We start from the raw sequence: 16,212 nt of genomic DNA on the forward strand, positions 1-16,212 counted from the left end.
CAGACCCCACCTGGAACCTCGCCCCCCACACCCCGCCCCCCGCGCGGCCAGGAACAGCAGGAACCTCGGAAGTTGGGCTCCGGCCAAGTGTGGCCCCGCTGCCGGCCCGTAGGTCGCGCCGCGTCCCTTCCGTCGCTAGGCAACCGCGGGTCCAAGTGGCCCAGGACGCCGACCAACCGTGGGCGGCGGGTGCGCTGGGGACCCCGAACCTCGGAAGCCAGCGCCATGGACCTGGTCATAACACAGCAGCTGGCTTACGCCGAGAGCCAACAAGGTGGACCCAGGACCACCGCGACCCCCGCCCCAGGGACACCCCGGGACCACTGCGACCCCCGCCCCAGGGACACCCCAGGACCACCGCGACCCCTGCCCCAGGGACACCCCGGGGACCTGCCCCGAACCCCGCCCCAGGGGCACCCCGGGGACCTGCCCCGAACCCCGCCCCAGGGAGGCCCGGGACCCGCCGCGACCCCCACGCCAGGGGCACCCCGGGACAGTCGCTACCCCTGCCTCCGCCGATCCATGCGCACTCGAGGCCCTGAGTCCTCGCACTTGCAGGATTTGTTTGACCAGAGGCGGATTTTAACTAAGGCGCTTTTTAGGCGGGCACCTAGTGACCTACGTGGTGTCTCGGGCTTTATTCGCGGAGGCGCGGACCCGCCCACCTGCGCTCCGGGGGGCGCGAGGGGCCGGGGGTGAGCGGGTGCCGAGGGGTGAGAAGACAGCGGCGTGGGTCCATCCCCGCAGGCTTCTCCCGGAAGGGCCAGGTCTCCCCCCCCCCCCCCCCCCGCCACGCCCGCCCGACCCCGGGACCTCTTGATCCGGCTGGAGGGCCTTCCCTCTCCGATGCTCCTCGACGCGGTGGCTGCCGGTGTCCTGACCGCTGCACGGCCTTCCCGACCCAATCTTCCCACCTCCTGGCTCCACAGATGCTGCCTCCCTGAAGAAAGCTTACGAGCTGATTAAATCTGCCAACCTAGGAAAGTCTGCGTTCGACCCCTCTGAGAGCTTCAGCCCGGACCTCTTCGTCTTGTGTGCAGAGCAGGCGCTCAAGGTCTGTCTGGCACCCAGGCCTCCTGGACCCCCCACGGGTGGGCCTGGAGCTGGCGCGGGCCGTGGGCCTGGGGGGGTGGGCAGAGCGGCCGCCCCCGGGCGCGGGTCCGGGGCAGCACCTTCCTAGCTCTGCTTGCAGAGCGGGAGCCCCGTGCGCTGTGAGACCGCCTCTGCGCAGCTCTGACGGCTGCCTGCTCTTCCAGATGGGGCAGCCGGATGTGAGCGAGGACTGCATCCAGATGTACTTCAAAGTCAAGGGCCCGGTCACCCAGTTTCTAGGCCGGGCGCACCTGTGCCGAGCCCAGCTGTGCGCCCCACAGTCCTCTGAGAACCTGGTGAGCCTGTGGCCCCCGCCCCCGCGCCTGCTCAGAGGCTACAGCCAGGGCATCCCTCCCCCGCCCCCCACACCCCATCTTACTACCCCTTAGTGCATTTGAGCTAGGAAGTCCTGTCTACAGTCATAATATTCTTTGTTGTCTGAAGTGCAAACTTTTAGAAGGGTTCACCCTTCTAAAACGTATGCTTTACTGTTTGTCCAGTGAAATTTATTTTTTTCCTGAGATTGCCTTGACTCTCCTCAGCATTCCATAGGGGAACAGTAAATTTTTACCCTACTTCCAAAACTGTGGCAGCCTAGACAACTCTTAGAATATTTTTTTAGCAATATAAATACTAAATTCCTTTTCACAGCCACCCGTGAGGTGGGCAGAGGCTCCAAGGCACCCACCACTCACTATTCTCTGTGCCAGGGTGCCCATTCATAGACTGTTCATAAACCTCAGGCACCAGGCCAACTTCGTGAAACTTAACATTCGTGAAATGACTCAGTGTGCCTGATGTTTCAGTGGCGAAGTTGATGTAACTGTGGATCCTGATGCCGTTTTAGGAGGAGTTCAATCATTGTGTGACTCAGTATATGAAGGCTATAAACTTTGCGAAAGGAGAGCCCAGGTAGGTCTAACCAAACTGGCTATTCCCAATTAATTATATAAAAGTTTTAGAACCAGGACTTGCAGAGTATTCTACTTATTTCGGCTGTAAGGTTTCTTTTTCTTGTTTTTGTGGTTTTATTATGTGATTGATCAAAGACTCATCTCCACTGTGTGGAACCTGGGCCTGTTCATGTGAAATTCCCTTCAGGCTGTGTCCTCTTCTCCTTCCACGGCTTTGTATAGCTAATTTGAATCTGTTTCTTTTCTTGGCCACTTGTGACCAGCCCCCAGGATGTCCTCATTCCCTTGCCACCCGGGAACACTTCTCTGTTTCCAGCATGATGGGTGTGAGTGGGCCAGGCGTGGTTTCCTTCTGGGTGGTGCCCCCCCACTGGTCTATACTGCCCCTTGGTTGATGGCCTGGCCAAGGCCTCCTGTCTCTGCAGAGGGGAGAACAGCTGCTGGGACTGGAGCAGTTTTCTACTCAGTTAATGACTTCCTATCAAAAATGAGCTCAGCCGCTAACTAAAAAAGGTCGGCAGTTCAAATCCACCAGCCACTCCTTGGAAACTCTATGGGGCAGTTCTACTCTGTCCTATGGGGTGGCTATCAGTCGGAATTGACTCAATCTTTGGTTTTGGGTCATCAGAAATAAATATTATTGAAACTGTTAAACTTGTATACAAACTAGTATACAAATTAACACAGCGCGTTTAAACAGGGTACAACACTTAAAGGCGATTTATGCATAAACCCTGCTTGTCTGTTGAGCCTGGCTCTGGCCAGCCTGAACCATGAGTACCTCCCTGGGTGGGGCACAAGAAGCCGGCTTGGCCGAGGTTCTAAGGAGAAAGGGTGTTTCCAGAGGGAACTGAGCCCCAGAGCAGGAGAGGTCAGCTGCACCACACTGGGGGACGCGGTCAGTACTCTCACTCCGGGGCCCTTGGGGGCCTGCAGAGGGGCTGGGGTGCTACTGGGAGCCTGGAACAGGCCTGGCTGTTGTGTGGAGAGCGGTTTGGTGGAGGAGAAGGGGGCTGGAAGGAGGCTCCTGGCCCACCAAGGAAAGAGGGTGTGGCGCTGGGCCAGCTGGGGCAGTGGGAAAGGAACAGAAGAGGCAGATCCTATGCGGCTGCGGCCCAAGTGGGCAGGTAGGACTGAGCAGCTTGCCGGAGAGAAGAGGGGCTCCCTTCTGGACATCACAGCCATCTCAGGAGACATGGCCAGTCACAAGCATGACTCTCAGTTCCTCTAGGCAGAGGGGATGCTGGCTGCCCAGGACAAATGCCCAGCATGCCTGGCGGTCAGTGCCTGCACTGGCCATAGCACCTTGCATCCCGACCTCCCATGGAAAAGCTGGAAAAAAGCTAACCCTGTCCCAGTAGCCCGCAGCTCTGAGTAAAACTCTGCACTGCCGAGGGCTTGTCTTGGTGATCAGCACCCCTGGGGCCTTCCGTCCTTCAAGGGTAATAGGTAGCAGGTGTCCACCTAATGACCGGGAGGAGAACATCTTCAGGTCCCTGCGGTCCTACGAGGAGGCTCTCCCTCGCTGGGACCTTCCAGTGGCTCCTGCTGCCCTGGAGGGTCTCTTCCCCAGTCTCCCCATTTTGCATTTTTGCTCAGGCACAGGGGATGACTGTGCCCCGCCCCCCAAGTCCTGCTCTTCCTCCTCTATCACCTTCCTCTCTCCCCGACCCCTCCCCTAACTGACACCTGGTCATCTCTCAGTTCACAGCAGAGACGTGACCCCTCTGGAAGCCGTCCCTGACCCCACCCATCCTTGCCCATTCTTGCCTACAGCCCCTCCAAACTGCGAGCCACTGGGGAGCCAAGGGAGGCCGAGTTCACTGTATTTTCAGGGACGCTGCCCCTTGGTCAGTCAATTGTTGATCAGTTTGTGGGATGACTGGGGAGTGAGGGTCTCTAGTCCTGGGGCAGGGGACCGCAGCCTGGCAGGGGCACAGCCAGAACCACTGGCCGCTGATGGCTGTTCCCGAGGAGGGCCCAGGGATGTCAGCCAGGCTGCTGCCATATGCTGGAGACAGAGAGGGTGGCGATTCCTTCCTGGGATGGGGGGAATCTAAGGTAAATGGGGGCCCTGAGTATGTGACCCTGGTGAGATGAATTGACAACGTTTCCTTCTCTTGCTTCATAGATATTACTTTTTGGTTTATAACGCGTCAGTCCTCTACTGGCAAATGGTTAGGCCGTTTCTCAAGCCTGGATACCGACACTACCTCATCTCCAGCCTCTCCCAAATTGTCAACGTGTTAAATCAGACCAAGGAGGAGGACAAGGACTGGCGCGCTGAGCTGATGTTGTGAGTTCAGTCACCCCTCCCTCCATCTCTGATAACTCATCAAGTCGGATTTTATTTCTAATGATACCTGTATCCCCGGATCTGTAGTCAGTCAAGTCTTGGTACACTAGAATGCTAGGGGCGGGGTGGAGGGGTAGGTCACGGGTATCCCCAGTCACTGAAAGGAAAATCAAAACATGGCACCATATGGAAGTTTTATCCTCGTACCCATTGCCATGGAGTTGATTCTCACCCATAGCGACCCTACTGGACAGAGTAGAACTGACCCATAGTGTTTCCAAGGAGAGGCTGGTAGATAGGAGCTGCTGACCTTTTGGTTAGCAGCCGAGCTCTTACCCACTGTGCCACCACGGCTACTTTATCCTTGTAGAGATTTAAAAATTTATCTTTAATCGAGGTGTAATTAACTTATTCAATAAAATACACAACTCTTAGAGATTCAATGCCGAGAGTTCGGACAAATGTTCAACATGATATAGGACATTTCCCTCACTCTGAGAGTTCCCTAGGACCCTCTGAGTCAGTTCCTCCCTGACCCCCAGGCAACCATTTTCTGATTTCTCTCACCAGGGGGTAGTTTTGTTTGTTCCTTGATTTCCGTATAGATGGAATCCTACAGTCCGGCCCTTTTTGGGTCTGGCTTCCTTTATTCGACACAACTGCCCTTGAGATTCATCTATGTTGTTGTCATTGGTTCCGTCTTGTTTCTTGCCCAGTAGCATTCTGTTGTATGGACATACCAGAGTTTATCCATTTATCTGTAGAAGGACATTTCCACTTTGAAGCGATTATGAATAAGCTTGTTAAAAACACGCATGTTAGATTTTTCTGTGAACGTATGTTGTTATTTCTTTTGGATATATACCTAAGAGTGGAATTGCCAGTTCATAGGGTAGATGTGGAAACCCTGGTGGTGTAGTGGTTAAGTGCTACAGCGGCTAACCAAGAGGACGGCAGTTCGAATCTGCCAGGCCCTCCTTGGAAACTCTGTGGGGAGGTTCTACTCTGTCCTATAGGGTCGCTCTGAGTCGGAATCAACTCGACGACAGTGAGTTTGGTTTTTGGCTTTGGGTTTAGGGTAGATGTATGTGTAAATATTTATGAAACAGCCACACGGTCTCCAAAGGGGTTGTACCATTTTCTGCTACTACCAGCAATGTATGCGTGTCTCCAGTTGCTCCACATCTTGCCAATATTTGGTGATGTTTGTCTTTTTATCTTAGTCATTTTAATTGGTGTGAAATGGTATCTTTTTGTGGTTTTAATTAGTATTTCCTTGATGACTGAAGATCTTGAGCAACTTTTCTCGTGTTTTTTGGCCGTTTGTATATTTTATGAAGTGTGTATTTAAGTCTTTTACCTGTGTTTTACTTGGTTTTTTTTTTAATTGAATTGTAAATATTCTTTATGCATTCTTGATACAAGTCCTCTGGTAGATATATGTATTGAAAACATTTTCTTCTACTGTGGGGCTTGTTTTTTCATTTTCAGAATAGTGTCTTTTGAAGAAAAGCAATTTTTAATTTTGATAAAGTCTACTTTACCAATTTTTTTTCCTTTTATGGTGAGTGATTTTTGTGTCCCATGTAAGAAATCTTTGTCTTCCCTAAGATTGTGAAGATTTTTTTTCCTGCGTTTTCTTTGAGAAGCTTTATAGCTTTAGCCCTTTCGTTTAGGACTACTCTCTATTTTGAGTTAATTTCTGTATGAGCTATGAAGTATAGGTTGAGGTTCATTTCTTTCCCTATGGATATTCTGTTTTCCAGCTCCATTGGTTAAAAAGACTTTCCTATTCCCCACTGACGTTTATTGGCATTGTTTTGGAAAAGAAATCACTGCTGTTTCTTTTGAGCCCTTGATAGCAAGTCTCTGCTTGTCCTGGAAGACAAGGCACTTCGCAGACAGACTTCCTCCCCACTCTCTCCCAGTTAGATGATCATTTCACATCCCATGGTGTATATCATTTGCTTCCTGTTCTACAGTAGAATTAAGAGTTTTGTATCTCATCTGAAGGTCGTTTCTAAAAATGGAAACCCTGTGAGCAGCATCCACAGTGTGGTGATTGCATGAATCTCACAACAGAGTGAAGCAGTGCAATTAGACGTCAAGCAGAGGGGGTGGGACCCTGTGTCCCTTACACTGGCTCAAGGTTTTAAAAACAGTTCAGAAAATACTTAGGGTAATCAACATTTTAGCAAAATAAAGACAGCCAATGTGAACATGAACATGCTGGTGCACAGGTGGACTCTCTTTTGGGGAAGTGGCCACATGCCTACCCTTGATGGCAGAGGGTCAGACAGAGGGTTGGGACCTGAGAAGCCACAGCGGGAGACTGCAGCCAATGTCATGGTACTCGTGCCTGGAGGCGGACAGGAATCGGTCAGAGTGTGTCTGTGTTTGGGGCGACACCAGATGCAGGCCAGCGGATGAGAGGACGTGTCCCAGTGAAATCACTGGACTGTTTTGACTCAGCGGATCACACCCAAGTTAGAAACCAGGTTCTATAGATGGATGACAACTTGGGGAGCTTTAAAAGCAAAAGAAATACAAATGTGAACTTGCTTTAAAATATATTTTTTTTAATGTCCCAGGTAATTGAAATGTGAGTAATTCCCTTTCCCTCTTGCTAGCAGTAATGTAGATTTCCCATCTCCTGATGGCCCGGCAATGGGGAGTCACAGACTCTGTGTTTACAGTTTAAGGAGTCAGTCAACCTTGGTGTATCTTTCTAGAATTTGTGAAACATAAAAGTTATAAAAGTTTAACAAACTGAGTACTAGACATATGCAGAAGAAAAATTTTCACCAAAGCTTAATAACTGCTATTTTTATATTATACAGGGAACTTATTGAGTGTTATCTGGACGCTGGAAAAAACGAGGAAGCTGCTACGTTTTGTTCCATGGCAGCACCATTCATAAAAACTAATGTGCCGCAGAAATATCGAAAGATATTCTCTGTTATGGTAAAGTGACATGTTAAAAAACGTGTATATAAGAAGCAATTTTCATCCAAGCCATTATTCAGAAAACTGAATATAGAAACAGTGAATAAACCCATCAAATAAGTACATCATACATGCACAAACAAGACAAATATAAACTCATATTTAAAGAAATACTCATTCATAATGTGTGAGGACATACATAGTAGCCATGACATTTTGAAAACAAAGCAGAATATTTTTTCCTCATTGTTACTCTTGGAATATTACCTCTGTAACTGCATTGAATTAAAAAAAAGAAGACGTTAATGGAAAATTTGAAAAGATACAAGTAATTGCTACAAGAATGAGTTTGAAAAGCATTCATCATCTATTAATTTTTACGTATATGGGAATCAGCTTAAGTTATATCTGAGAAACTAAACATAAAACATAGTGACAAGATACTTGTTAATTACAAATATTAACTTAAAGAGAGGAATATTAGTGAAATAATAGCTGGACAAAGTCTGAATCATACCTAATGATTTTATGTTTATCCAAATTAATATTCTGTTTCATTTCATGACAGGTACGTCACAAATTAATGGATGAGCATCATTTAAAAGAAGAAATGAAATCTTCAATTAGCCTGTCCATCTGTTTCCACATTAATATGCTAAAAGCGTAAGTTGTTTTGGGAGAGAGAGCAAGAGTCCAGTATGGAAAGTCGTGGTCCTACGCGCATGGGGTAGGTCACGGTGGCAGCGGTGGGTGAGTTTGGAGTTGCAGGGAGAAGGCAAGAGGAGGTGGAAACCTGGGGGTCATTGGTATGTAAAAAAAAAAAAAAATTTTGGTATGTAGGTGGTCTCATAAGCCACAGAAGAAGATGGCAGCTCCAACGCTGCCGGGCCTCCCCTCTGCCCACCAAAAGGCAGTGAGGCATTCCACAACCCAGAGAGTGTAGCTCCCTGTGGCCAAGTGTAAAAAGGGGATTAGGAGGAGGAAGTCACCAGTCCTGTCAGACGCTGCGGACCCTCACACCAGATGAGGCCGGACACTTGTCAGGGCAGTGACAAAACAAGGGCAGTTTGTGGGTAAAACCCTGATGGGGTGGGTAAATGAGTGAATGGGGAGAAGAAAGGTACCCTGGGAGTAGGGACAGTCATTTTGAAAAGTATTCCTGTAAAGGACAGCAGAGACCTGCTGTGCTTACAGGAAATTAGAATGAGAAGAACACAGTGTGCCTGAGAGCTGAGATATAGAAGATCACAGTGTGAAGAGGGAAGAGAGTGTGGTGTGAGTGAGAGTGTGAGGGAGAGAGGAGAGCACAGTGAGTGTGAGGGAGAGAGGAGAGCACAGTGAGTGTGAGGGAGAGAGGAGAGCACAGTGAGTGTGAGGGAGAGAGGAGAGCACAGTGAGTGTGAGGGAGAGAGGAGAGCACAGTGAGTGTGAGGGAGAGAGGAGAGCGCAGTGAGTGTGAGGGAGAGAGGAGATCACAGTGTGAAGGAGAGGAGAGAAGAGTAAGTGTGAGGAGAGAGGGGAGCACAGTGAGTGTGAGGAGTGAGGAGAGCACAGTGAGTGTGAGGATAGGAGAGCAGACTGAGTGTGAAGAGAGGAGAGCACAGTGAATGTGTGGAGAGAGGAGAGCACAGTGGGTGTGAAGAGAGGAGAGCACAGAGTGTGAGGAGAGAGGGAAGCACAGTGAGTGTGAGGAGAAAGGGGAGCACAGTGAGTGTGAGGAGTGAGGAGAGCACAGTAAGTGTGAGGATAGGAGAGCAGACTAAGTGTGAAGAGAGGAGAGCACAGTGAGTGAAGAGAAGAGAGCGCAGAGTGTGAGGAGAGAGGGAAGCACAGTGAGTGTGAGGAGAGAGGAGAGCTCAGTGAGTGTGAGTGCTGAGGGAATGAGGGGAGCAGCAGGTGAGTCCTCAGGGTGTGAGGAGAGCACTGTGTGTCTGTGGATGGAGTACCCCAGTGGGTGTGTGGGAGTGCTAGCCCTGGCCCTTGATCTGGGGAATGGGAAGCAGCTGAGCATCAGTACACGGTGGGCCCTGCGTGTGGTACCATTATAGGTGCGGGGTTGTGCTTGTTTTCCATTTTTGAGTGATGTAGGAAGAAAGTGCATCATCTGGACGATGAGGAGGATAAAAAAAAAAAAGTGGTACAAAATCATCTAGGACTGGGTTCAGGGAGAGGAAAGTGAGGAATTCATTTTAGGTGTTCTGTTCAGTGAGAAACACAGGCTCATAAACATGTAAATTTTCTTTTAGGATAATTTGAATAAATCTGACAGGATTTTTGGTGATTTAATGTTTGGATTGCTTCTAGGAAATTAGAAAACAACGAATTACCAGAAGACGCCAATATAATTCTGAAGGCTCTCTATAAGCGTTTAGGTTATTATCATCACCAGCGCGTACTTTCAATCAGAGAAGAAAAGTAAGTGTGGTGTTGTACGTTTTGCCAATTTCACATCTACATAATCATTGTACAAAATTTGGTGAAGTATAGGAGAATTTAACTAAATATAAAACAGCAACCATGACTTCCCCACAAAACTCAGCAATTGCAGATGTTTGTGTATATTTCTTTCAAGTCTTGTAGGTTTTGTAGTGTTGGTTTTGCAGTTGGGATATGTAACTTTGTGTCCTACTCTTTAGAGTCAAATTTCGTATATAGCATGAGCACTTTTCAGTCATTACATCTTCTTACACATTTCTCTGTAGCCGATAACATTCCATCAGGTGGAAGAACAATATTTTTTCTTAAACATGTCCCTGGCCAGTTTGTCTTGATTCTGTGCTTTCATAAACCATCTGTGCCAGGTAGCTCTGGGCAAGGAGCTGTTAGAGTTTAGAGCAAGTCCTGGACTGGATTCTGGGAGCCAGTGACTGAGCCAGAGGCTGAGGGAGGATCTGGAATGTTCTGGAATGTCTTCCCTGGTTTGTTCCCACAGAGGGGCAGGGGTTTGCTCCTATGCCCCCAGCAGCTGTTTGGTCACATCTCCATTAGCATTTTGTGTCTATTTAAAGAATAGAAAAGAAAAGCAACCTCTCCTTAATGTGTGGGCTGAAAGTACCTTTTTGTTTCCATTTGCACAAGGAGGTTTCATGTTCAGGCATGTTTGGGGACATTTGAATGCTCTCTCTTGAGAATTTATCTCTTGAGGTCTTGGTGATTTTGTCAACTTCTGTGCATTGCTAATGTAGGAAACGTGTTGACTCTTTTCCTACACCGTTGAGGATTTTTTAATTTTGTCATTTGAGAGTTGATTTGGGGCATGTTATTTACCTATTGCTGCGGAACAAACTACCGCAAACACAGCAGCTTCCGACAACACACATTTATGGCCTCATTGGTTCTGGGGGTCACAGTCCCGGCGCGGCTGCAGCAGAGGTGTGGGTTGGGGCCGGCGTCTCCTGGAGGCTTGACGGGGGAGGATCCGCATCCAGACTCCTGTGGCTGTTGGCAGGATTCCGCACCTGTGGGTGGACTGAGGACCTTGGTTCCCCGCACAGAGGCCTCTCCAAGTGACAGCTTGCTTTCTCAAAGCCGACAAGGAGAGAGTCTGCTGACAAGATGGGAGGGAGTCTCTTTGTCATTGGCTTCCGCTCAACATCAAGGCCTTCTATTGGCTAGAAGCAACTTACTCCCAGGGCGGGGATTTTGAAGGCTGTGGGCTTCAGCGGTGGGTCATCAGGCTTACAGGCTAGAAGTCCAGGAGGGGAGGACACAGACCCCGCTCGGGGTCACATTGTCATGTCCTTGGTGAACTCTTTTAATTATACAGATTTCATGGGCCAGTAATTGCATGTCTGTGTATTTAAAAATAACTTTCATTATTTTTTTCTCATTTCAAATGTAGCACATAATTATTGTAGAAATTTTGAAAATGGCATCAATAATGTGACCACATTTAATATTTTAAAGTCCCTATCAGTCTTCCTTATATAATTTATTATTTTTTTTGTATTTTCAAAATTATTTTCATACAGTTTTTAACTGCTTTTTCCATAGAAAGATAAATCGTGAACATTTTTGTACATTATGAAATTTTCTAACATGGAGTTTTCAGGCTCTCTAGGGTCAAGATAGTCTCTTCAGGAGATACGTAAGTCCTATGCAAAAAGTATATCACGTGTACATGTGTATATGCACACATGTACATGTGCATGTTCACACATTTGCGTATGTGTTGGTCTTTCTGAGAGGAGATCTAATCCTTCAACAGATTCTCCAAGCTGAGTGACTGAAGTCAGGCCAGCCCTGCCATGGCCTCCAGCGTCACCTTCCTCACAGAGAGGTTGCTTGTGGTTTTCTTGAGGGAAGTTCTAGAAGTGGGTTCTAGGACAGATTTTTCGGGCGCCTGGTCCACATTGCACCAGTTGTAGGTTGTTTGCAGATAAGGATGGCTGTTTCTCTGTGAAGAAAGGGCAAAAATGCCCAGCACTGCTTCAGTTTGCATTTCTTTGAGTACTGGTGAAGTTGACTGTATTTCATGTTTTTACCCGCATTTTTTCTCTTGTTAATTTCTATTTATTTCTTTTGCCCACTTAAAAAATTAGGGTATAAATCATTTTGTTATTGCCATGTAAAAAATATCTATTTTAAGATTTTAGCCCTTCAGCTCCAGTATATACTTACGTTTCCCCAAGTTTGTTTACCTTTTATTTAAAAATTTTTTTAATTGTACTTTAGATGAAGGTTTACAGAGAAAACTAATTGCTGATTAAACAATTAATACACATATTCCTTTGTGACATTGGTTGCCAACCCCATGACACCTTAACACTCTCCCCTTCTCGACCTTGAGTTCCCTATTACCAGCTTTCCTATCCGCTCCTGCCTTCTCATCATTGTCCCTGGGCTGGTGTGCCCCTTTAGTCTCGTTTTGTTTTATGGGCCTGTCTAATCTGTGACTGAAGGGTGAACCTTAGGAGTGACTACAGTACTTAGCTGTAAGGGTCTTCAGGGGCCATACTTTCGGAGTTTCTCCAGTCTCTGTCAGACCAGTAAGTCTGTTTTTGTTTTTTTAAATGAGTTAGAATTTTGTTCTACATTTTTCTCCAGTTCTGTCCGGGACCGTCTATTGTAATCCCTGTCAGAGCAGTCGGTGGTGGTAGCTGGGCACCATCTCATTGGGCTGGACTCAGTCTGGTAAAGGCTGTGGTAGTTGCGGTCCATTAGCCCTTTGGACTGATCTTTCCCTTGTACCTTTGGTTTTCTTCATTCTCCCTTGCTCCAGACAGGGTGGGACCAGTGGAGTATCTTAGATGGCCGCTCACAAGCTTTTAAGACCCCAGACACTACTCACCAAAGTAGAATGTAGAACATTCTCTTTACAAACCATATTATGCCAATTGAGCTAGATGTTCCCTGAGACTGTGGTCCCTAGCCCTTAGCCCAATAATTCCGTCCCTCAGGGAGTTTGGATGTGTCTGTGGAGCTTCCATGACCTTGCCTTGGACAAGTTGTGCTGGCTTCACCAGTATTGTGTACTGTCTCACCCTTAACCAGACTTACCAGTTATCTATTGTCTATTTAGTCTTTTTGCCTCCTGCCCATCCCCTCCCTCATAACCATCAAAGATTGTTTCTTTTTGTATGTAAACCTTTTCATGAGTTTTTATAGTTGTGGCTTCATATAGTATTTGTCTAGATTAGGCCTCATTTTAACCTGAACTGAAAACGTACCCATTAGAACAGAAATAGCATGGAATGAGCTTTCCTTTTTGTTCTTACCACTCTGTTCTGTTGGGGACCCACCACCCCCTCAGCACCTCCACTCACTACTTCACTTATAGCAGGGCTGCCAGTAGAGAAGAAAGTAGCTTCCTCAAGTGCAGTTAAAACAAAAACAATCACAACAGCCACAGCTACAACACTAGAGACTTCCTTGTCTACAGCGAGTACATGAATATTTTATTATCACATAAACACAGGAGGGGGATTCCCTTCTCCTCCTACATTCCCCACTTCTTCTACTTTCTTTCTTTTTTTTTTTTTATTAATTGTACTTTAGGTAAAAGTTCAGAGACAAATTGGTTTCCCATTCGATAATTTGTACATAAAGCTTTCCAAGACATTGGTTCCATTCCCACAATGCGTCCATTCTCTGTTTACCTTTTTTTAAAATAATTTTCCATGTACAAAGATGTTCTATTTGAGCTAATGTTTGCTGTTGTTGTTGGGTGCCATCAAGTCATTTCTGACTCATAGTGACCCTGTGCACAACAGAACGAAACACCGCCCAGTCCTGCACCATCTTCACAATTGTTGCTATGCTTCAGCCCATTGTTGCTGCCACTGTGTCAGTCCATCTTGTTGAGGGTCTTCCTCTTTTTCACTGACCAAGCATGGTGTCCTTCTCCAGGGACTGATCTCTCCTAATAACATGCCCAAAGTATGTGAGACATAGTCTTGCCATCCTTGCTTCTAGGGACCATCCTGGTTGTACTTCTTCCAAGACAGATTTGTTCCTTCTTTTGGCAGTCCATGGTATATTCAATAATCTTCGTCAACACAGCAATTCAAAGGCATCAATTCTTCTTCAGTCTTCCTTATTCATTGTCCCGATAGCACGTGCGTAAGAGGCAACTGAAAATACCATGACTCGGGTCAGGTGCACGTTAGTCTTCAAGGTGACATCTTTGCCTTTTGACACTTTAAAGGGGGCTTTTGCAGCAGATTTTCCCAATGCAATGCATCATTTGATTTCTTGACTGCTGCTTCCATGGTTGTTGATTGTGGATCCAAGTAAAATGAAATCCTGGACAACTTAAGTATTTTCTATATCATGATATTGCTTAGTGGTCCAGTTGTGAGGATTTTTGTTTTATGTTGAGGTTTAATCCATACTGAAGGCTTTGATCTTTGATCTTCATCAGTAAGTACTTCAAGCCCTCTTCACTTCCAGCAAGCAAGGCTGTGTCATCTGAATATCGCAGGTTGTTAATGAGTCTTCCTCCTATCCTGATGCCCTGTTCTTCTTCATATAGTCCATCTTCTTGGATTATTTGCTCAACATACGGATTGAATAAGTATGGTAAAAGGATATAACCCTGACACACACCTTTCCTGAGTTTAAACCGCACGGTATCCCCTTATTCTTTGAATGACTGCCTCTTGATCTAGGTACAGGTTCCTTAGGAGCACAATTAAATGTTCTGAAATTCCAATCTTCACAATGTTATCCATAATTAGTTGTGATCCAGGCAGTCAAATGCCTTTGCATAGTCAATAAAGCATAGGTGAACATCTTTCTGATATTCTCTGCTTTCAGCCTGGATCCATCTAACATCAGCAACCATATCCCTGGTTCCGTGTCCTCTTCTGAATCCGGTCTGAATTTCTGGCAGTTCCTTGTCGATATACTGCTGCAGCTGATTTTGAATGATCTTCAGCAAAATTTTACTTGTGTGTGATACTAATGATATTGTTCAATAATTTCCACACTCAGTTGGCTCACCTTTCTTGGGAATAGGCATAAATATGAATCTCTTCAAGTCAATTGGCCAGGTAGGTAGCTGTTCTCCAACTTTCTCAGCATAGACAAGTGAGCACTTCCAGCTCGGTATCTGTTTGTTGAAACATCTCAATTGCTATTCTGTCAATTCCTGGAGACTTGTTTTTCGCCAATGTCTTCAGTGCAGCTCAGACTTCTTCCTTCAGTACCATCGGTTCCTGATCATATGCTACCTCCTGAAATGGTTGATCGTTCACCAATTCTTTTGGGCATAGTGACTCTGTGTATTCCTTTCATCTTCTTTTGATGTCTCCTGCATCGTTTAATATTTTCTGTGTAGAATCCTTCAATATTGCAGCCTGAGGCTTGAACGTTTTTCTTCAGTTCTTTAGCTTGAGAAATGCCGATTGTGTTCTTCCCTTTTCATTTTCTAACTTCAGGTCTTTCCATACGTCATTACAATTCTTTACTTTGTCTTCTCGAGCCCTTTGACATCTTCTGTTCAGCTCTTTTACTTCATCATTTCTTCCTTTTGCTTTAGCTACTCAACATTCAAGAGCACGTTTCAGAGTCTCTTCTGATATCCATTTTTGTCTTTTCTTTCTTTCCTGTCTTTTTAACGACCTCTTGCTTTCTTCGTGTATGATGTCATTCCACAATTCATCTGGCCTTTGGTCATTAGTATTCAACACATCAAATCTGTTCTTGAGATGGTCTGTAAATTCGGGTGGGATATACTCAAGGTTGTACTTTGGCTCTTGTGGACTTGTTCTAATTTTCTTCAGTTTCAGCTTGAACTTGCAAATGGTTTGCCCCACAGTTGGCTCCTGGCCTTGTTCTGACTGATGATATTGAGCTTTTCCATCATCTCTTTCCACTGATGTAGTCGATTTGACTCCTGTGTATTCCACCTGGCGAGGTCCACACGTATAGTCACCATTTATGTTGTTGAAAAAGGTATTTGCAATGAAGAAGTCATTGGTCTTGCAAAATTTTGTCATGCAATCTCCAGCATCATTTCTATCACCAAGGCCATATTTTCTAACTACCAATCCTTCTTTGTTTCCAACTTTTGCATTCCAATCATCAGTAATTACAATGCATCCTGATTTCATGTTTGATCAATTTCAGACTACAGAAGTTGGTAAAAGAATCTTCAATTTCTTCATCTTTGACCTTACTCATTGATGCATTCATTTGAATAATAGAAGTATTAACTGGTCTTCCTTGTAGGCTTATGGATATTATCATATCACTGATAATGTTGTACTTCAGGATAGATCTTGAAATGTTCTCTTTGACGACAAATGCAATGACATTCTTCTTCAATTTGTCATTCCTGGCATAGTAGACCATATGATTGTCCAATTCAAAATGGCCAGTACCAGTCCATTTCAGCTCACTAATGCCTAGGATATTGATGTTTATGCATTCCCTTTCATTTTTGACAATTTCCAATTTTCCTAGATTCATACTTTGTACATTGCATGTTCCAATTATTAATAGATGTTTGTAACTGTTTCT

The 16,212-nt window shown here is 46.1% G+C and overlaps 1 protein-coding gene across 1 annotated transcript in view; it reads left to right on the top strand.

Annotated features, from left to right (window-relative positions):
- Window positions 1–225: 225 nt before the first annotated feature.
- Window positions 226–16,212, top strand: part of CFAP46 (cilia and flagella associated protein 46) — a 114,189-nt gene continuing 98,202 nt past the window's right edge. Inside the window, exons 1-8 of the mRNA XM_064269895.1 lie at window positions 226–274; window positions 930–1,054; window positions 1,257–1,388; window positions 1,940–2,004; window positions 4,138–4,302; window positions 7,143–7,266; window positions 7,817–7,911; window positions 9,553–9,663. Coding sequence (XP_064125965.1) covers window positions 226–274; window positions 930–1,054; window positions 1,257–1,388; window positions 1,940–2,004; window positions 4,138–4,302; window positions 7,143–7,266; window positions 7,817–7,911; window positions 9,553–9,663 — 866 coding nt within the window. The remainder of the gene's footprint in view (window positions 275–929; window positions 1,055–1,256; window positions 1,389–1,939; window positions 2,005–4,137; window positions 4,303–7,142; window positions 7,267–7,816; window positions 7,912–9,552; window positions 9,664–16,212) is intronic.

Source organism: Loxodonta africana, chromosome 16 (assembly GCF_030014295.1).
Source record: "Loxodonta africana isolate mLoxAfr1 chromosome 16, mLoxAfr1.hap2, whole genome shotgun sequence".
Taxonomy (NCBI): domain Eukaryota; kingdom Metazoa; phylum Chordata; class Mammalia; order Proboscidea; family Elephantidae; genus Loxodonta; species Loxodonta africana.